Source organism: Mastigoproctus giganteus, chromosome 9 (genome assembly GCF_048544385.1).
Source record: "Mastigoproctus giganteus isolate SK-2022 chromosome 9, ASM4854438v1, whole genome shotgun sequence".
Taxonomy (NCBI): Eukaryota; Metazoa; Arthropoda; class Arachnida; order Uropygi; family Thelyphonidae; genus Mastigoproctus; species Mastigoproctus giganteus.
Window position 1 is genome coordinate 147,581,901 of NC_143583.1, and position 23,521 is coordinate 147,605,421.

At 38.2% G+C, this 23,521-nt stretch overlaps 1 protein-coding gene across 4 annotated transcripts in view; it reads right to left on the reverse strand.

Moving 5' to 3' along the window:
- The window catches only part of woc (zinc finger protein without children), a 717,317-nt gene that overhangs the window by 344,165 nt on the left and 349,631 nt on the right, over window positions 1-23,521 (reverse strand). For all 4 annotated transcript variants that reach the window (XR_016547396.1, XM_090381483.1, XM_090381482.1 and 1 more), the window contains exons 13-14: window positions 9,492-9,688; window positions 93-183 (exon numbers count right to left, since the gene is read on the reverse strand). Coding sequence is in view for 3 of the 4 variants with exons in the window: in XM_090381483.1 (XP_090237609.1) it covers window positions 93-183; window positions 9,492-9,688 (288 nt within the window). In the remaining variant the exon portion in view is untranslated. The remainder of the gene's footprint in view (window positions 1-92; window positions 184-9,491; window positions 9,689-23,521) is intronic.

Here is a 23,521-nt window from a genome sequence, read left to right on the forward strand (position 1 = left end):
AAAAATTGATAATGCACAGAATTGCTGATAATTCACTGCATTATCAATAAATTAGAGAACAATTATTTTGCATAGCTATACACTGAATTTACCTTCATGAGATGGTTTCTTTCCTTCATTTTCAGCGATCATTTCAGCCATCATTAACAATTCTGCTTCAAATGGATTATCAGGAATTTTTTCCTAATAGAAAATTATACATTAATTATAAGCATTCAGAATCATTTAATACAGCTCAACTATAATTATCTGGTGATAATGTGGTGCAGGGATGTGCAAATACATGGATTTCATTTATTGTTAACCTGCTCAGGTACTAGTATATATGTAAAGCTATTTTTATGCTTTTTTTTCCAGCAGCTGAATTTTCCAGGTATTTCATATGATTCAAAAAGAGCATCCTTAAATGTACAAACTGTTTTGAAACCTTCCAGTGTGTGCTTCCATATTTTATTTGTGTTTATTACTAAGAGTAGAAGTAGTTTTAATAGGACAGCAGGAAATTAGCTCTAAAAATCAAAGGAGGAGGAAATCGGACATGTTGGCAGTTGTTGCCTAATCTGGGTTTAAAAGCTGAAATTCTCTGGAATTCAGATTTAGGAATTGATGAAACTGAATTAAACAATAAACACATATAGAAGACCCACCAATGATAGACCAACAAGCCTTGAAACAGTGCCATCTGGGTGGTGGTATCCCCCGAAAATGAGTAACAACTGTCCCATGTCAAATGAGTAACCCATGTGTTAGGTAATCTAACACATGGGTTGTGTTAGATTACCTAAGAATAGGAACAAGTGCATGTATACTTGCATGTACACCAATGCTAGGAGTTTGGTAAATAATCCTTTTACATCTGCCTATTGTTGAGTGCAGTGTCTTTTATATCTTGTCACTGCACTCAACAATAGGCAGATGTAAAAGACACTGCACTCAACAATAGGCAGATGAGTGCAGTGACAAGATATGAGTGCAGTGACACCATTGGTGAAGCGTTACTCATTCAAGGTAGTGCAACACATGGTAACTCGTGAAGGTAGTCACAATATGAGATACAATTAAATCGATGCCATTTACACTACTTCTGTAGTGTAAATAGCATCGGAAAAAAATAAGGTGATATATCACTGATATTCTTATAGTGGATTACCAATCCATAGCCTGTAAGCCTTGTGCGTTTATTCCTTTTAGTACATATACAGAAGATAAAACTGCATTAAAAAAAAAATTCTGATTTGATTTTTGGTTGTTACTGGACAACGGGATCAAAATAAATAAAAAAATTAATATTTAAAATTATTTAGGTAGAAAAGTTTTCATTTTAAAAATTAAAAAAAAAAAACACCACCACAGGGCTGGCCATAGGCAAAAACCTTGCTATAGTAAACACACACACTCCCGTGTGTGTGTGTGTGTGTGTGTGTGTGTGTGTGTGTGTGTGTGTGTGTGTGTGTGTGTGTGTGTGTGTGTGTGTGTGTGTGTGTGTGTGTGTGTAGGGGGGGATGAGATAGTCATTATAAACCAACTGATCTTTGTAACACTAGAAATGAGACAGCAATTTGTACCATACAAATTCTGAGCATGTTATATTGTAAATACAGCTGTGCATAATTAAATCAACGTATATAAACCAATGATACTACCATCTTATTGACTACAACACACTTATATAAAAGACAGTTATCTATACAGTCTGTTCTGCTATAACACAAATTTGCTCCAACGTGATTATTTTAGGGAACAATGCGACTATAACGCGATTTTCGTGTTGGCTCATGCACGATTTTGTCTGCGAGTAACACCAGGTGAACATAAAATCCGGCACCAAGCTGAATATAGCGACCTGCGCAGCAATACATACAAGTTTGCGAAGCTTAAAAAATGTCAAACATCAAATGGGTAAGAGCTATATTTCCCATTTACTGTAACCGTATTGGTCAGAGACACTTGTCGTTCTTCGTATTCACAAGATTTTTTGTTCGAACAGCAATTCCGTGAGATGGGATAATGTGAGCAAAGGAGCACATTTCTGGAGGTCACTACCATAAACCAATAAAAACAATTTGCAGTTCCCATTTTATTGGGCTTTTCTCTTAATCCAGTATAATTGTAAATGGGTAGTAAACTCGCTCTTATTGCATTTGCAATAATTGCGATAAGTGGAATTCTGTGGGTTTCCACATTATGGTGAGACGTGTCCCCTTCCTCTTCAATCATATAAAAAACATAAATAAATGTTCAGAATCTTCTCTTTTGTGTTATTATGGATTGCTTATCTTTTTTACTGTTTTAAATTGTACAATCCAAAAAAAAAGTATGTGAACAGAAATATCAATTAGTATGTATATATATTACAGTAATAATTAAGCTATGTATGTAAGCATACATAGTCTCCAACCAATACAACTAAATGGAAAATATAGGTCTCACACATTTGAAGTTTAACATGTTTACATGTGAGCTCAATGTATGAGATGATAATAGTGTTTCCATCTTAAAGGCAGAAACACACTACATATTCTCACCTACATGCACACACACGAACCTCGTGTGTGTGCATGTAAATTAATCTGTGTGCATTATCCTACAAGTGTGTGTGTTCAACTTTTCTCCTACATTTGGTAACTTTTTGTTATAAAAAGTATATTCATATAGCATCCCAGACATGGGTAAGCATCCAGGTTCCAATGAGTGCAAAAGGAAAGCATGAAGTACAGAAGAGGAACTTGAAATATTAAAACGTTTTGAAAGAAATCAAAGAACATGTGATATCTCTAGAGCAACAGGCTTAAGTCAATCCACATTGCACACCAGCAGAGACAATGCCGCAAAAATAAAAGCTACATATATAGCCGGAACAACTCCAAGTACTGCAAAGCCAATTAGAACAAGACCTAAAGAAATAGAAGAAATGGAAAAGCCACTAAGCATATGGATAGAAGACCAAACAAAAAAAAAAAAAAAAAAAAACTGGGAGCAAGCTTTCTCACAGTGAAAGAGAAAGCACTAGCTATATATGAAGACCTTAAAAAGAAATCACCAAATCCTGCAGAAGTGGCTCCAAAAACGACTACTCTTTTTTGCTAGGTTAAACTGTCTGGCAAAGCAGAAAGTGCAGATGAGGAAGCCACTAAGGCATTTCCACCTGTGGCACAGAAAATAACTGAAGGCGGTGGTAACACATTCGATCAGATTTTCAATCTGGATAAAACAGGCCTCTATTGGAAACGTATGCTTTCAAGGACCTACATCTCTAAGGAAGAAGCACATGCCTCAGGATTTAAGGCTGCAAAAGTTCACTTAATTTTGATGTTCGCCACCAATACCAGCAGAGACTTGAAGTTAAAACCAGCAGTGGTTTATCACTCGGCCAATCTGGGAACTTTAAAAGGAATTGTGAAATCCAACCATGGTGTTCACTATAGGTCTAGCAAGAAAGGTTGGATGACTGGGCAGATATTCACTGAAATTTTAGTTAAAGCTTACCATTATGCTTTCAAGAACTATTACAAGAACAAGAACTCAGATTCTAAAATTCTAATAATTCTTGATAACGCACCAAGCCATCCTCAGACTGTTGCTGAACTCTATCCGAATATCAAATTCATCTTTTTACCTCCGAACACAACCTCCCTACAGCCCCTTGACCAGGGTGTGATAGCAGCATTTAAGGCTTACTATTTAAGGCAACATTCAAGATGTTAACTGCTGCTACAGAAGGTGACAAGGTGCAAACAGTAATAGAATTTTGGAAGAGATTTAACATCAAAGTTGCCATTGGTATGACTGTACAAGCTTGGAATGATGTTATAAAAGATTGCTTGACTAATCTGTGGCAGAAACTTACCCTCATTTAATTAGCGATTTTGAAGGCTTTGAATCTTCAAAGCAAATAAAACAAATCAAAGCAGGTTGTGTTGCTCTTGCAAAAGAAGTTCGTTTCGAGAAAGTAGAAAATGAAGATGTAGAAGAGCTTCTAGGGTCTCGACAATGAGGATCTATCTACTGAAGACTTGCAAAAACTTGTTGCAGCCAGTCCAGTTAAGTGGAAAGCCAAGATGAGGATGACGACAAAGTCCAGCAGGATCCCCACGAGAACTTATAACAGCAGAGTTATCAGCTGCTTTAAGTGGAATTGCAGTGGACTGAAGTGGACCTGCAGTGGACTGAAGATAATGATTGTAATGCTGAACATAATAGGGTAGTGCTTGGTAGCATTATTTGGAACCATATTGGCAGTGACTGTATGAAAGAAGGAGGCAGGAAAAGCAACAAAAGCTAGATAGCTATTTTAAACCCGCACAGAAGAAAGAAAATCAGGATAGTGAATCACATGCTTCATCCTTAGAATGATTACACTCCTTATACCGCTTTGCAAGTAGTGTTATGGTCATAACAATGCATTAAGGGCTTATGCCTCAAGCTGCGAAAGAGTTAGACTGTGTATATCTTAGTGCACTTCCAATAGCGGCATCGTTTAAGTTACATCTCATATTATGAATACCTTCATGACGAGTTGCCATGACATTGAACTACTTCGAATAAGTAACGCTTCACCCGAAGGAGAAGACTGTTGTTACTTATTCTCAGTGGATACCACCACCCAGAGGGCACCGTTTCAGGGCTATTTGGCCCTTCTTAGGTGGGTGGGTAGGTACCCAAGTGATCTAATGATGACAAAACAGTTGTGAAGTAAATCTTCATAATATGAGAGATGCCCTAGAGTCCTAACTTATGTCATGGTGTATGACATAAGTTAGGACTCTAATGCATTAAGGGCTTATGCCTCAAGCTGCGAAAGAGTTAGACTATGTATATCTTAGTGCATTTACACCATTTATACACAGCCAATTATAGATTAGCAAATTTGCAATAGCGGCATCGCTTAAGTTACATCTCATATTGTGAATACCCACCCACCCACCGAAGAAGGGCCAAATAGCCCTGAAACAGTGCAGTCTGGGTGGTGGTATCCACTGAAAATAAGTAACAACAGTCTTCTCCTTCAGGTGAAGCGTTACTTATTCAAAGTAGTGCAATGTCATGGCAAATATGCTAATCTATAATTGGCTGTGTATAAATGATGCAAGTGCACTAAGATATACATGGTCATAACAATGATGTTGGTCTTTGATGAGTTTGGAACTCAAGCGGAGGAAAAGTGTCAATATACTTTTTTTACCTCTCAGTTAAAGCCCGCTATGTAATATGGGGGTAGGAACTATGACATTTGATGATCAAGCTAGGGTTTAAAATTAGGTCAGTAACATATCAAAAAAAAAGGGGGGGGGGGGTAAAGAAGAAAGGCAGTTATCCTTTGGGGTTTTTATTTACTGATATGTGAGCGCCTAAATAAAAATAACTACACATCAAACAAAGTCTACCTCATGAGCAGCTCTATGAAAGTGGAAATCAATTGGTACTTGGGGCTAAGGAACTATGAATCAGACTACAGTACTAATATACTCTAAATCTTATTTTATATTCAATGGTGAACTATTCAACCAAAGGGAATCTGTTTGCAGATACATTTTGCTTGTGAAAACCAATGGTCCCCTCCCAATATAATCAATATAATTAATCAATATAATACAACAATCAATATAAGAAAACTGGTGCACATTCAATTATGGAAGAGGCAGGTGATTTTAATTGAAAATCTGAGCCTGCATTGAGTATCAGCAAAATCTGTTCCAAGATTACTGAATGATGACTAAAAAGTTCACTCTCAAGAACTATGTAAGTAGGTGATAAGAACAGAAGAATTGTAGCCTCATTTCTTCAAATACATTAATTCAATCAGAAAACATGGGTATAGAGATATGACCCCAGTGTGTTAGTCACCAAACTCACCCTATCCACAAAATGTTTGAACGATTGTTCATTATGAATTTGTTCAGAATGATAAGATGGTAAATTGTGCCTATTTTTAAAAAAAAATTTTAAAAAATAAAAATCAAATTATAATTTCAATGAGGGGAAAAGTTAAAGAGAAAAATAACCACCAGCTGTTTGAAAATGGTAGATAGTAATTGCATCTCTTAATTTAGGAAATTAATAGGTAGCAACAATACACTTCCATTTTTTTTTTTAAATCCAGAGATTTAACAAAATTCTGCATTAATCCAAGCTTTATGTACAAAGGTGAAAGAGGGAACCTATTCCGGCCAGTGAAACATATCTTATATTACTTCTCCCTGGTAAAAATTCATCCCTTTTCGCACTACTGCACAATATGATGTTTATCTGTTGCATGACTATATATGTTGCATGAGTAAAATAAAATATGTTTCACTGGCCAAAAAAGTTTCATCTTCCACCTATGCACACAAGCTTGGAGTTATTGTTATTTGGTTTTTTTCAGGAGCATTAGCAACTAAGGCCATATTGCTCCGGGGATATGTGGTGGTCATTCCCTGACCTTTCCGCATCGTCCGTATTTGGTGGTCATGGGCTCGACCCCGTTATAATCAAGAAGAGTGTGCTACGCACTGCTACTCCTGCCCACCTGGCTACGGAGGCACCATCCAAAGTTTGGATTAATGCAAAAGTTTTGTAACATAGAAAACAACAGTATTTTGTGAAACCTTCCTGCAGACTAGTCAGTAATCTAATTACATTAAGATCACCAATGACATTCCAAGCAAAGTCAAGGTACTTTACTGCATTCAGGATCTTTAATATACTTCGATATTATTCTTTCAAACCAACAGCATGAAGCAGAAAAACTGATGGGGATGCATTTCCATTGTGCAGCAAAACTGCTTTCAATGAATATATGACATGCCATTCCATCTTTACAGAAACACTGTCTTCGATAAAAAATTTTTTTGAAAATAATATATTCAATAATTTTAATTCTTTCTTAAAGTAACTTCCACTGTTATAACCTACACCAAGAAGTTTTGCTTGCTCTTTAGATAAGTTTAAATCACAAGTAAGTACTTCAACTCTTCTTGCTTAATTAAGTATGGCATACTATAATTTTCAGGTTGGTAGTCTGTTTTTTAAGCAAAAAAACAGAAGACACAAACAGGGATCTGCAATAGATATGCAGATAATTCAATAACAACTGTCTTTCATTTTTATATCAACATAGTTACTGAGAGAGAGAGAGAGAGTTGGAAGGCCACAAAAGGTTGAACGTGTCGACCCTCCCCAACAGTACCACCATCTATGAGTATGTGAAAACATTATTATTTGCAGGTAATACAACAGAACAATTTCACATCTATCCCCTAAATTGAAGCAAGATATACATATAATGGCTAAAAACCTGTATATACAGGGTGTCTCAAAAATACACGGCATAACTTCAGTAATGAGTTCCTCATACGTAGACAATAAAAATATTTCATATCAACATAAGTCTCGAAATGCTTGGTTTAAGAGTTTTGAAGGTCTGTCTCTGACACTTAACTATTCACATCACTTTATAGTAATTGTTCAAAATGTCCACCTTCTGCCTGAATACAGGCCTCACATCGACGTCTCATGGACTTGCGAAGACGATGCCAAATTCCTGGCATGTTTCGTATTGTCTCACAACCTGCCACAATTCGATTGCGGAGAGTTTCCACACCAACTACTAGAGTCGAATACACTAATAACTTTAAATGGCCCCACAAGAATAAACATAGTGGGTTTAAATCAGTGAGCGTGGAGGCCAGGCAGTTGGTCCACCTCTACCTATCCAACGACCAGGAAACCTTCGATTCAGGTAATTGCGGGCTAGGTGGCTGAAATGTGCAGGAGCGCCATTGTGCATGGTGTGCTTGTTGACGAATGATCAGTGGCGTGTCGTCCAAGAAATCAGGCATGTTGTTTTCCAGAAAGTTTCTGTACGCCTGCCCTGTGAGTTTGTTTGTAAGTACATGGGGCCCAAATAACTTATCACCAAAAACACCCGCCCAGATGTTGAGGCTGAACCGCTGTTGGTGATGTGATGGAAGAATGCCATGCGGCATTTCCTCAGCCCATACATGCTGATTGTGAAAGTTTTGGATTCCATCTCGTGTGAACTGTGCTTCATCTGTGAATATCACTAAGGCAGGAAAGTGAGGAGTTGTACCACACTGCCGCAAGAACCACTGGGAGAACATTACTCACGCAGGGTAATCTACAGGTGACAAGGCCTGTACCCATTGCAAATGGTAATGATACAGTTGGTATTCTCGCAACACTCTCCAAATAGTCGAACGTTGAACAGCCAGTTGCACTGCTATTCTGCATGTGCTGATTCCAGGAGTGGCATGCACAACATCCAAAATCTCCTCCTCTACTTCAGAAGTCATAGATCTTGGTCATCCTCTGTTGGCAGCACAAGGTGTAAAGGTTCCATGTTCACAAAGGTAGTGATGGATATCTTCAAACGTTTTCCTGTTTGGACATCTTCGTTCTGGGAACCTTTCGTGGTACAAACACCGAGCCTCCAGAGCATTGTCGTCCACCAAACCATACATAAAGTGCATATCCACTTCCTCCTGATTTGAGTATATGGTCAGAATGGAAAACCACCAGATTCTGTCAGTACCTTGTGATGAAGGAAATCATCTGTGGGAGATAAGACATTCCAGTTAATAACTTGGGAACCAAGCATTTCCAGAACTATGTTGATATAAAATATTTTTATTGTCCTACATATGAGGAACTCATTCCTGAAGTTATGCCATGTATTTTTGAGACATCCTGTATGGAAACTGTGACATGATGTGAAAGTTTGAATTATTTTTTAAATCTATGCATAAAAATTGACCAAATAACTAAAACATTAATAGAGGTAAAAATCATGTTAGCCAATGTAATTGTCATATGTATTCATTTCAGTACTGATCTCCACCTTTCAGCCATAATGGTATTATTATCATCATTATTATTATTATTATTACTAGCCATATAGTGCAAGGAAGCCTGAGGCTTATGCTGCGCCAGCCAAAAAAATTTTCCGAGTTACCCTGCGAGAGAGAGGGGGGGGGATCACCAAGAAAGAGAAGAATGGTGATATCCAGCTCAGGACACTGGGTGTGCCAAGACCATACTCACCAGATGTGAGCCCCAGGAGTTCTATTATTTCTGAAGTTTTTAATCAACCCTACTTCCAGGACCCTCTGCTGGAAGGCAGCTTTCAGACAGTAGCAATAACAAAAGGAAAGCCCTAATATTTTATACAGTTTATAACCTAATAAATTGTCATTCTTTTAACAATGGCAATATATCTGGTTAGAACTTGTTGTAAAAAAAAAACACAAGAGAGTATAATTAGTACAAATCTTGTATTAAAGTACAGTACAATGTATTTTAATATAATATTTTTGTATTTTAATATAATTTTTTTAATACTTTTTACAAGCACGAACCACTGGCAGAACTTTGTAAATTCAAACGGATTATGATGCTACTTCAGGATGTGTCTTACCCTTTCTCATCTTTCAACTCTATATTAAGACTATTTTCCTTTACAATTATACACAAAACTATTAATTAAAACTTACTTGTATTTCTTTTATTTGTTTCAGAACTTGATCTGGAGAATTCACACCTGTAGGTATGAATACAGGAACAGGTATAGGCAAGGGAAATGGAAATGGACATGGTAGGGGCCTAGAATACATATGAATCGGTGTTGGGATATATATAGGTACAGGTATAGGCACCATTACAGATTTTCCATCGTGATGATGATCATCATCTATAGAAAAAGGAAACATACAATGAACCCAAGGAACAGTGAAATTATATATAGCTCATACAATTCAGCAGAAGTTGTTTATTTCAAGCGCAACTAAACAGATAAAAATGGTATCAATAACAACAACTTTATTTTTTTTTTATAATTCACTGAAAACATAAAATAATTAAGAGCTTAATGAATTTCAAGAATGCCTATCAAGGCATTAGTGGACTGAAGCTTAAGTGAAGCAACAGTCACTCAAGGTCTCAGCATTTAGTGGACACCCAAATTACTTTTCTGGGCAAACTTAATCACAAGCAAGATTAGTAGCTGCTTAATCATCTCCACACTCACAAATCAAGATGTCTAAAATGCAATGCAGAGTACTGAGATGTTTGAATAAATAAATAATTTTAAAAAAAATTTAGTTTTATGATTTCTATAAATTTATAAAATATTTTATTTCTGATGTGGGAGATGAATATATCTTGCTGCATATAACACTCAGTTCAATAAACTTGGATAACTAATTTACATTTACAAAAATATATTCCCCAACTTTAGATGCAGGTATTCTGAAGTTCCACCAGGAATGAACTTGCACCCTGTGATTCCAGTTTCCAACACAGACCCACCAGCCAATACAATGATAGATTAAAAGACACAGCATATTTCATCTTGAGATCTGTGAGACTTGTGCTTTTACAGCAGCAGCAAAGCAACAATGATATCAACCCCAACCAGCAGTGTCAGAATTAGCAAAACTTTCATTATACACCTACATCAGGTATAAATGACTCCAGATAAAAAAGGAATAGAAAAATCTAACCTGGTGATAACAATTAGTTTTTTGTTTTTTTTTCCTTTCCCTCCTGTATTAGAAGAAATTTGCTTTGTAACAGGAATGTAGGGCAATTGATCATAACTAAAAGTATATCCAGACCAGTCAATTTTTGATGTTTAGCACCAAAGAACATTCAGAGAGAAATACATACATATGGCAATCATAGTCAATTTTTTAAATATAAATTACTTATAAAATTAGTACAGAAGTTGGGTACTATTTTGATCTAGCACTGAAGTAGTTTGAGAAAAGAATGTTACCGTGCATGACTTTTTTTTTTTTTGTCTATGCTGTCTAAAAACATTACTATCCCTTTAGTGGCAGTGACAGGGTTTGAACTACAGGTAGTGCTCTCAGGTGTTAAATTAATATAGGGATTGCTCCCCCCACCTCACCGAGTGATATTATTAAATTAAAAATACAGGAATTATCAACAGAGGAGAAACGTTCTTGAAAAGTACCATGTTTGTCAAAATTGAATATGGCAAGACCAAAGTCCTATTAAAAATAAATCGAAAGTTTCATTTTCCAATTATACAACATATATAAAGGATCATAAGGTTGACAATACAATAAAAAAAAAACAAAAACAAAAAGGTGATGGATGTCCAGATTACATATAGACATGCACTCAACTTTCAGACATTACGAAACAAAATTACTTCATCATAGAGGGTAAAATAAATTTGTTAATTTATTGTACTGTATAACAAATATGGTCGTTTTTTTTCTGTTAGTTGTTGGCACATCAGCTTCTGTGGCCATAATGCACCTTCCAAAGTTTTCGCATTTTATTCTGATCCAAGCCCGAGCAGGATTCGAACCCACGACCTTTGGGTTGTCAGGCAGGCACTTTACCCACCTGGCTAGCCCGGTCGGCCACAAATATCTTCAGAGTGTTATGAAAATAAGTACAAAATACATCCATGGAAGAAAATGTAACAGCATAGGCATAACTCTCAAGATTCTTTTGTACAAGGGTGACAATTCGCCTACCGATTTCTGAGTATTTGAATGTATTATAAGATATGCTGGGCATTTAAAGTATTGTTGTCAGGTTTTTCCCTAATTATTTTTTATGTATCTCTGAGAGAACTAAAGCGTTCATATCTTGGATCAGTTATATTCAGATCCGTGGACCCAGTTGATCGCTCCATTTCAACCTGGAAGAGAGAGCTTTTCTTTACCAGGTTACCATCCTTGCCATATGAAGGCAGGAGCAGTGCCATCCTGTGACCAAGCAGTGGGAGATTAGTAATTAATATGTATACAAGAAAAGAAAAGGAAATGAGACGATTGTAGTAGTAGTAGTGGCATGTGATGCAAGAAAGCAAGTGTATGAGCTTATGCAGCATCAGCCAAAAAAAAAAAAAAAAAAAAATCACACCATTCCCTCCAAATGCCTGTCCAGTTCCTCCTTAAATTTATTTAACCTATCAACTTCCACAACGACAGATGGAAGTTTGTTCCAGCAATTAACCACCCGCTGGCTAAAGGCAAATTTCCGCACATCTACTCTACATCTGTCTTTTCTTAATTTGAATTTATGCCCACTTACGTTCGTAATCTGAACAAGTGGAAGGATCCCATCAGAATTCAGCGTGCTCAACCCATTCAAGGCCTTATACACCTCAATAAGATCACCACGCAGGTGCCTAGTCTCCAGCCACTGCAATTTGCAGAACTTAAGCCTCTCTTGGTAAGAGCATCCCTTCATTCCCCTCACCAATCTTGTTGCCCTTCTCTGTACACGCTCAAGAAAATCTACATCCTTCCTAAAATGAAGCCTCCAGACCTGTACGCAGTACTCAAGGCATGGCCTAACCATTTCCTTATACAGAACGACAATCACCTCCTTCTCCCTGCTAGCAAAATTCCTATATATCATTGACAAAACTCCATGACCTGCCCTGGCAGCCTGTCTGCATTGCTCAGAAAACTTCATATCTGACTGCACAATTACTCCCAGGTCTTTTTCATTTTCTACCACCTTAAGTGTAGTACCACACAGTTGGTACGTTTCTCTGGGGTTACTTCTACCCATATGCAGTATTTTCCTTTGTCAAGGTTAAACTTCAGTTGCCACTTCTCAGCCCATCTTCCCAAATTTTTTAGATCCTGTTGCAGTAGCACACTGCCATTACTGTCATTAACAACCTGCCAACTTTTGTATCATCTGCAAACTTCAACATTAAGCCTGATATACCTTCATCATATCATTGATAAATGATATTGATGAAGGTATATCAGGCTTAATGTCGAAATATACAAAACAACAGTGGACCTAACACCGAACCCTGTGGGACTCCACTAATAACATTAGTCCATGAAGAGCAGCACCACTTAATTACCACCCTCTGTCTTCTCCCACTTAACCATCCTTTTATCCATCTTATGACCTGCTGACTCTTTCTTGCAACTGAGTATCAAGTTTACTTTCTGACTATCCACTGCAAGTGATGGTAGCTGGCATTCCATCTTATAACTTCTCCAGTAATGCAACTGTTCTCCAAGAATTAGCTCTTTTCATCTTGTACATTAATCACTTTCTTCCACTGACAGCAAATCCTCTCCACAATTTTGTTGATCACAGCACATGATATTCGACTTTCCAGTTTGAAAAACCTTCGCCTGAATAAAAAGCAACCAAAGAAAACCTAATGAACTTCCTGCTAAACTTGCATGCATATTAGCAGATAATCAAAAATGCAAATAAAATGAACTACGCATTCCCAATAATCAGCCAAAAAGAGAGCAATAACATCACATGACCCTTTTCTTAATCAACTGACATTTCTCAGTAACATACTCTTGACTAATTGCCAAAAACAAGGTAGTAATGGTAGAAGGGAAGGACGAACTAATAAATTAAACTGAAAGTCTATTAAAAAACCCACAATCCTTTTGCCTGAATCTGTCCTGAATTAGTGGCATAAATTAACTATCCTTTTTTTACTAAAATGAAATTCTATTAAAAAACCCACACCTTTTCTGCTTGAATCTGTCCTGAATTAGTGGCTTAACTAACTTATTCTTTTTTCACTAAACAAAAATGAAAGTTGATTAAAAACATGACTTTCTATAAGTGCTTTTTTTTTTCTTTCTACAATTGCTACTATTGTTTTCAGTTCATGTTCTTCACGTGACCTTCTGTTTGTCACATAGCCTTTCCCTGTAAAACATCACGTAACATACGGTAGGAAGGAGCAATCAAGTCCTTCACTTTGACAGGACCAATCACATCCTCCACTTCCACTATTCATCGGCCAGGGGTAACGGATTCTTTAGTTCGGCTGTGTGCTTTACTGTCGATGGTGGGAACCCATGAAATTTTGCCATTTTGTCAGAATTAAACCCACATTATGTTCATTAAACTTCCTTCATGACTGGAGTGGTTTCACTAGTCAGTTCATTCTTGGTTCACATGTTTTGATCATATTTTAATATATATAAGTGTATATATATGTGTGTGTGTGTTGTTGTTGTTGTTGTTGTTCGGTTTAACGACACAAGGGCTACTACGGCCAAATTGTGTCTCTTCATCGTTAATTCACAAAAGCGTATTGTTAGAGAGATTAAATTATATGCTTCTGTACAAACCAATATGTTTTAGATATAATAAAAGTTCTTCAATATTTGCTTCATTTCCTAAGATGCGAGATAAATCAGGTGATATATTCAATGTAGAGAGTGACTGAAAAGTGTTTGACCGGATGGTTGAATGTAAGGGACAATCAACCAGGAAATGACGGACTGTAAGTTGCGTCTGACAGGATGAGCACTGCGGTGGACTTTCCCCCAATAATAGGAAGAGATGAGTATAGTGAGTGTGTCCAATTCTGAGTCTTGCCAGTACCACTTCCTCTCGTCTATTTCTTCGGAAGCCAGACAGCCACAGCTTTGGATCTTCTTTTATCTGATAAAGTTTATTGTTAGGGTCACTTTTCCAGGTCTGTGACCATTTATCATAGCAGGCTTTACGTATGACCGACTTAAAATCAGAGAAAGGAACCTGAGGATGTTGTGAGAGAGGGGATTGGGGATGTTTAGCGGCAAAGTCAGCACTTTCATTTCCCGGAATGCCTGAATGGCCAGGGATCCAGCAAAAACTGATTGACTGATTGGACACACTGCAAGCGAATAGCTGGGAATGAATCTGTTTCAATGTAGGGTGAGAAATGGAGGAATTCTTCCTTATGGCAGAGACAGCACTAAGAGAATCTGTGTAAATTATGGCAGATGAGATGGAGAGCTCAATTATCTTACTAAGCGCTAACTTAATAGCATATAATTCAGCTGTGAAGACGCTGCAAGCAAGCGGTAATGTGGCTGAAATTGTAAATAAAGGAAAAACTGCCGCAGCACCTACCATACTCTCAGTTTTTGAACCATCCGTATAAATTTTACAGGCATGGTTGTCCGTAGCATGAGCTGAATGTAACTGTCTGATATTGCAGGAAGGTATATTTTTCCCCCACTGGAGGAAGTATGTATCTTGAAAGACAGACACATATGTCCAAGGAGCAACAGGTGTAGTTGTGTCTTGGAAAATGTCATTTAAATTGATATTCCAAGTCTGAACAAGTTCTTTGATCCTGAGAGAGGCGGGTCTATTTTCATTTGGTTTGCTCTCGTAGAAGGCATCCCAACGAGTATTATAGAGATACTCCCAACTTGGGTGCGATGGTAGACTCTGGATCTTAGCAGCGTAGTGAAGCAGTAGTGTTTTTCTACGCAGGTGTAATGGGGGATCATGCGCTTCAATATATAGACTTTGGATCGGAGAAGTCCTGAAAGCTCCCAGCGCAGTTCTCAGAGCACTGTGATGGATCATATTTAGCTGTTTTAATGTAGTGCTCCTGGCAGAGTCATACACTGGACAACCATAATCTAGTCGTGAACGGATTAAACTTCTATAGAGATGCAGCAAAGTACACCGATCAGCTCCCCATGACATAGATGAGACAGAACGAAGTATATTCAAATGCCTTAAACAAGTAGTTCTCAAATAAGTGATGTGAGATTGGAAATTTAGTTTGCGGTCTAATAGTAGTCCAAGAAATTTAACGGTATTAACAAGCGGGATTGGAGTATTGTTTATTTGCAGTTCAGGTTCGGGATGGAGAGTTCGCTTCTTGCAAAAGTGTGTGACAGTGCATTTCTTTTCTGACAGTCTGTAACCGTTCAGTGAAGTCCAGGTTTCTATTTTGGTTATGGCAAGTTGTAGCTGCCGTTCAATGGTATTCATACTTTGAGATTGACAGGAAATGGTAAGGTCATCTGCATACATATACGTTTGTACAGTTTTTGGGATATCTCGTGTCATACTACTAACTCTGATTGAAAACAGTGTTGGACTGAGTATTGATCCTTGTGGGACTCCCTCTTCCTGAATGTGAGATGTAGAGAGGATGTTTTTGTACCGGACTTGAAAAGAGCGCAATTGCAGGAAATTTTGAATTATTTCCGGCAAATGGCCCCGAAGCCCCAGATGGTAAAGGTCCCTAATAATACCATGGCGCCATGTTGTATCAAATGCCTTTTCAAGATCTAAATTGACCATGACTAGATGTTGTTTCATGACAAAGGCATTGCGGATATGAGATTCGGCTTTGATAAGCACGTCCAGTGTTGATCTGTTTTTCCGAAAGCCATATTGTTGTTCTGGAAGAAGATTCTCTGACTCCAGGATGTAGGTGAGTCTAGTATGAACCATCCTTTCGAAAATTTTTCCCATGCAGCTCGTAAGAGATATTGGCCTGTAATTTTCAACACAGGAAGGATCTTTTCCTGGTTTTGGTAAGGCGATAACGAACGAATGGCGCCATGAAGAAGGATAGGCATTTTCAGTGAAGATCCGATTATAAAAAATTAATAGAGTTCTCAAGTCTTCATCAAGTAAATGCTTTAGCATAACGTAGTGAACTCCATCTGGTCCTGCAGCGCTATTGGAAGATCTGTTTAATGATTCTTGCAGTTCTATTAATGTAAATGGTTGGTTGTACGACAGTGAGCGGCGCGTGAAGAAGTTGATTTTGTACCGTTCTGCACCTGCTTTGATGTTCTGAAAGGCAGACGCATAGGTGGCAGAAGCTGAGATTTTTGCAAATGATTCTGCTAATGCATTTGCAACTTCTTCAGGAGTAGAAATGTCTTTCCCTCTCCAATGAAGTATCGGAGAGGGCAGCCGAGAAAATTTGCCATTTAATGCCTGTATTCTTTTCCAGATGACCCGTGTATCCGTGTCTTTGGTAATGGTTGAGGCAAAAGCAATCCATGAATCCCGTTTCGCTTTCCGCCTAACTTGTCTAGCTTTCGCTTTGAGTCTTTTATAAGAAATTAGGTTACTAGTGGTGGGATACTTGCGGAAATTATTCCAAGCACGGTTTTTTTCCTGTTTGGCAATTAAACAATCTGTATTCCACCAATTATTTCTGTGTTTGTGATAAGGCGTGGATTTTGGAATGGAAGCATTAGCTGCAGTGAGAATCTGATTGGTTATATAAGTATTTACTTCATCAATATGTTGTCTTTGAACATAACATCTGTCTAAGAGTATTTGGGCAGAATATCCTTCCCAATTTGCCTTTTTAAACTGCCAGTTGGATCGTTGAACAGGATTCGGAGTTACTCTTGTTTGTAGTGAGCAAATAATTGGAAAGTGATCACTGTTAAAGGGATCAGTTAATACTGACCATGTCATGATTGGAAAGACAGAGGGTGAACAAATTGATAAGTCGATGGCAGAAACAGATCCTGTTGCTAGGTGTATGTAAGTAGGAGATCCAGAATTTAGTAAATTAAGACCATTATTGTTCATGAATTCCTCCACCAATTTGCCTCTTCTATCCATTGTAGCAGACCCCCACAATGGATGATGTCCATTAAAGTCACCAAAGAGACAAATTGGAGTTGGGAGTTGTGAAATCAGGCTGTCAAGTTCTGAATGAGGAAGTGGTAGAGAGGGTGAAATGTAGATGGAAACAATGGTAATTGAAATACCAACTGCAATACGAGCTGCGACAACTTCTAGAGTGGTTCTCAATTGGATCGGCCTGGATGGAATGTCAGAGTTAACAAGAATAGCTACTCCGCCACGAGCAGCAGAGTTTGAACTCCTGTCTCGTCTATATATCACATAATTTGAGAATTTTGGTGAAATTTGGGGTGACAAGAAAGTTTCCTGTAGGCATACACCTATGGGATTGAATTGAGCTAGTAAATCCCTTAAGTCATCAGAATGACTACTTAGTCCTCTGCAGTTCCATTGTATGATGTTATACATTATTTAGTTTTGGCTGAGGATGATTCGTCTGACTGTTTTTTGTTCGTGGGACATTTCTTCCGGTCTTTTTTTGGGAATGTGGGGCGTCCAAGATCCATGGTGTCATCTGCATGGAGTTCTAGAATGGGCTCCTCATTACGTAGCGGCTCATCTACATCCATATTATTGGTAGGCGCTTCCATTTTTTTTGAGACTGAGTGAGATTTTAATTGTTCTTTTTCAATCGAGACCAATGGGGTATGAGTAGGGATACTGATTGGAGTATTTGTGGCTTCGCTAGTTTTTTTTTGGAGGATTATGAGGATTATCTTTTTTAGAGGTTGAAAGTGTAACTTTAAGCCAATTCGCTAGAGAGGTGTTAGGCGGAACTGATACATCCGTTTGAGCTGCAGTAGAAACAAAGTTTCTAGTTCGAGCTGCATAAGAACGACCACTAGGCATGGTCGACATAACTTGTCTACGTGCCTCAGGAAACGTGACTTTATTTTCAATTTTGTATTTTTGTATTTTCTTTCCTGTTATCCATAGCTCACAAGTTTTGGAAAAGGCTGGATGGCTTCCTTTGCAGTTTGGACAAACAGGAGTTTTGACTGAACAATCCGCTTGGGTGTGATCTTTAGAGCCACAGATGGGACATGTGGCTTCCCCGCGACAAGCCTGCTGGGAATGGCCGTATTTCTGACATTTAAAGCAACGAACAGGATTCGGGATGTATGGTCGAATCCGGCAGTTTAAATAACCAGCTTTAATACAGGATGGTAAGTCTGGAGTGCTAAATGTCAGAATGATGGATCTTGTTGGAGTAAGATTTCCATCTTTTTTTGTCATGATCCGTTTTACATTTACTACTTTCTGACTGCTGAGTTCTTGGAGTAGTTCTTCTTCGGAGACTGTAATTAGGTCCCACTCGCTGATGACACCTTTTGATGAATTTAGAGTTTTGTGGGGAGTAATTTCTACTGTCAACCCACCAAATGTTGTTGTTTTTAACAGCCGCTCAGAATGTTTAGAGGTGGCTGTTTCTATCAGAAGGTCTCCGGATTGCAGTCTTTTAACCATTTTTGGTGATCCTGCAATTGACTCCAAGATTTTCTGAATTAAGAATGGTGACAACTTACCCACAGGTTGGGCGGACAAGGAATGAATCACCAGGAAGTTTGGGCAATCGTCATGACATTCTGCTTCTCTTCGCAGTCTTTTAGGTTGACTTGAATCATGGTCAGGGTTGGAATCTTCCGCTCTTGAGCTCAAAGGCTCTAAGTTTGGATAATGATTTTTATCCATGCTTGCTCCTTTTTGCCCTGGGGGTTTGCCTTTACCACCCAGGTTACCGGCCCCGCCACGGGGAGGCAGGAGCAGTGCCGCTTGGTGGCCAAGCGTAGAGTTAGTAAGTTAGTACGGCTAGTTAAATTAAAGAAAAAGGTACTTGCCTTCTTCTGGGCTCTCTTCTTAGTGTTTTTAAGTAAGTAGAGCTACTTAACAGAAAATTTTAATTCTAAGAGAAAAACAAGGAAAACTCTGTCACTTGGAGGAAAAACGCTTTATAAACTCGCAAGAATCGCTTGGCCACGGAAACGCTTGGCACCCGGGGCCGTGTGTGTGTGTGTGTGCATATATATATATATATGTGTGTGTATAGATCAACTTATATCTATCATACACTTCTGTGTCACATGTTAATTTATATGTATCCCATGCATTTTTCTTCTCTGCCATATGTCTCATTAGTTCGTCTGACATCCATTTAGGGCTAAACCTTGAACAATATTTCTTAGTTGGTATGTAAAGACTAGTAGCTTCCAAGATAAGTTCTTTGAATGCTTCCCATTTTGAATTTGCTGTTGGTCCCACTGTATAGAATTTAAATACTGTCTCAGGACATCGTAGTCACCTTTACGAAAGCAAAAACCCTTCCCTTTACCCCTGATGGTAGTTATTGCTTTGAGTAAATCACACTTCAGCACACTGTGATCACTGCCATCACTGCCACAAACTCCTAGCATTGGTGTACACGCAAGTATACATGCACCTGTTCCTATTCTTAGCTACCCTAACACAACCCGTGTGTTTACTTGTACTGCAATGACTCCCAGCAGTCTCTGAAATATCCTGCCTCTTGTTTTCCAGGCTGCTGCTCATTCCAATAGAAGCCGTGCAAGAATCACTTTCACCTCTGCCAGTGGCTACCGTTAAATCTATTAGTCCTTGTATCCCCCCAAGCTAGCAGTTTTCCGACCCACCTAACACTGCCTTGATAGCATCAGCAAATATTCTTGCACCCTTTCTATTTAAGTGTATCCCATCTCTGTAGAAGCAGTCTCTCCTGTTTACAAGTACAGACCAGGCTGAAAAAAATTCTACCCCTTGAGCCTTGCACAATCTTTCCAGGGTCGAATTGATCGGCAAGGCTCTCATCATATATTCCCTACTATGTGTCTGGACAGAATTGCAGACACTTTCAAATTCAACCCTAATTCACGGCTTTTTTTCAACATAAAATAGGGCTGACTGTAGAGGAACAAGTAGCAGGAAGTGATCACGGAGTTCTATGGTGGACGATGAAGAGAGAGAGAGAGGTAGCAGTAGTTAAAGGCAAAGGAATAGATTAAAATTTCAGGAAAGTAAATTATGATCAATAAGGTGCCATATTTCTTAGTTGGTATGTAAAGCCTAGTAGTTTCCAAGATTAATTCTTTGAATGCCTACCATTTTGAATTTGCTGTTGGTAACATCGTCAGTTGGTCCCACTGTATATAATTTAAATACTGTCTCAGAACACCGTAGTCACCTCTACGAAAGCAAAAACCCTTCCCTTTACCCCTGATGGTAGTTACCTCTTTGAGTAAATCCCACTTCAGCACACTGTAATCACTGCCACCTAGTGGTTCCTTTATCTGCAGATTCTTAATGCATGAAGAATCACTACTGATAACACTAGTTTACAAATTTAAGTTTGTTCACTCTGGTTTGAATTTCAATAGGTCCTACTGCCGAAATATGTTGCTGTGATTTCAGATATGACTTTGATTTTTTTCTATCACATCCACATCATCACAGTTTAAGAAATAAAAAGAAAGTATTGTTTTTTATGACTTTATTGTATTTAGTAGTGCGGTGCCAATGATTTATCCTGATCACCTAGTTTTATGTCAAAGTAGGCATAATACAGTTTTTTTACAAAGTCGGTAATATTTTGCCTCTGCTTTACAGGAACAAAACAACCACATATGTAACAAAATATGTCAGGACTGTTTATACACTTTCTGGTTGCCATATTAAAAGAAAACTAAGACACAATGAGAGCTCACGACAGCTTTTAGAGGAGCACTGTGACCGCATAAGGGTTGAGAGGACTGTACAAACAAGTGACTGCATGCTCAGACAAGTTTAACCTGTAATTATACACAGGAGTCTCCCAGACTCCACTCAGAAAATAAAATTCTGGGAATCACAGATGGCCCGGAAGAGCGGTGTGTGTGTGTGGGGGGGGGGGGCGCCTACTGTCCTGGGTCAAGGTAGGCTATATTGCAGTGTGTGTAGTTACTGGTTAAACATGCACAATCTGTTATATTTAGGGCAAATACTTGATACTGATTAGGAATATAGGGGTATAAAACTTGTAAACCATTGCAGAAACTATAGTTATATACACATTTACATATAATACCTAGGTAATATTTTGTTAATGAATTGTGAAAAATTTTATGTGAAAGAAACAAACGGACTTCGGTTTAGTAATCAGTAAACATGCATAAATAACTGCCACATACTTTTACTCAAACCCCAGATACACTGTAAACCAGTGTAATCAGATTGAGTATTACTCTTTCTAGTTGCCTCCTGAACATGCTGATGTAGAAAACAATCATCCAATAAATCCACAAAAGCCTTGCTATGACAAATTCCAGCCAATATCTGGGAAATTAAAATCCCCTGTTATTAAGACTCTGATTTACTGGCCCACTCTATTTCCTTGTACAGTTTTTTATTATACTCATCAGAGTCATTAGGCCTATAACACACTTCTACTCTCAATTTTGATCTCCCATTGCTTATGTCACACCAAACTGACTCGACAGTGCACTGGCCAGCGATGTTGACTGGCTGCACCTCCTTGGATTTTGTGTGTTTCTTAACTAATAGCATAACCCCTCCTCCCTTCATATATCTTGTCTATCCATCTTGTACCCATTGTTCTCCCCAAATAATATGGCCTGTATTAAGTAAGTAGATACCTCACAGAAAGCAAATACAACTGAATTATGGTATACCTTTAAAGCATTAATCACAGAAGCATTCAAGGCATATATACCTTAAAAAACAATACTCATTGAGGAGGATTCCAAGTTGGATGAATAATGAAGTTGCCAGATTACCTCAGTAGAATAAGATGACATGGAAAGGTTACAGAGCTATAAAAAGTACTGAAGCCAATAACAGCTACAAATTAGCACTAACATTAGTTGAGGCATACGATGCAAGAAAGCAGGCTTATGCAGCATCATGCCAAAAAAAAAACATTTAACCCGTCTATTCACTCCAAATGCTTGTCTGGCTCAGCTTCAGTTGTTAGCTTAAATTTTAAACTATCAACTTCCACAACAAGAGATGGAAGTCTCTTCCAGCAACCAACTACCCACTGGCTAAAGGCAAATTTCCGTACATCTATCCTACATCTGTCTTTCCTCAATTTGAATTTAAGCTGCCTCAGGTTCTTAAACTGATCAAGAGGAAGAACCTATCAGCACTGAGCTTGCTCAACCCGTTTAAGGCCTTATACACCTCAACCAGATCCCCTCCCATGTGCTTAGTTTCCACGTGCTGCAATTTGCAGAACTTAGCCTATCTGGTAAGAGCGCCGCTTTTTTCCCCTCACCAATTTGTTGACCTTCTTTGTACTCGTTCTAGCAACTCTACATCCTTCCTAACATGAGGCATCCAAACCTGTACACAGTATTCAAGGTGTGGCCTGACCATTGCCTTGTACAATGGGATAATCACCTTCTTCTCCCTGTTAGCAAAACTCCTATATATCATTGACAAGAATCTGGCAGCTTATCTTCACTGTTCAGGGAACTTAATATCTGACTGCAGTTAATGCTACCCATATGCAGTAATTTGCATTTGTCAATGTTAAAAATTCAGTTGCAACTTCTCAGCCCATTTGCCCAACTTATCTAGATCGAGTTGCAGTAGCATACTGTCTTTATTGTCATTAACCATCCTGCCAGCCTTTGTATCATCTGCAAACTTTGACATTAAGCTTGATATACTTTTATCAATATCATTGATGAATACACAAAACAACAATGGGCCCAACACCAAACCCCGGGGATCTCCACTAATAATATTAGTCCATGAAGAGCAGTGTCCATTGATTACCACTCGTTGTCGTCTTCCACTCAACCATCCCTTTATTCCTTGTAGCAAATACTTGCCCATAATGTCATACCGCTCCAATCTGTACAGTAGTCTTCCATGCGAAACAGTATTAAAAACTTTCCTGAAATTCAAGTTTTTTTTTTTTTTTTTTTTTTTAATGAAAACCCCAAACACGAGATGTATTAGAACCTATAGTACTTAGTACAGTGCTTGGTTTGGAGGTTCAGAAGATGAAAGAAGATATTTGCTGACATTAAACCTGGACTTCTGTAGACTGTAATTTACAGGAAAGACATATGAAGGAAGGTTGTTCGCAGTTGAATGAATAAACGAGGAAGAG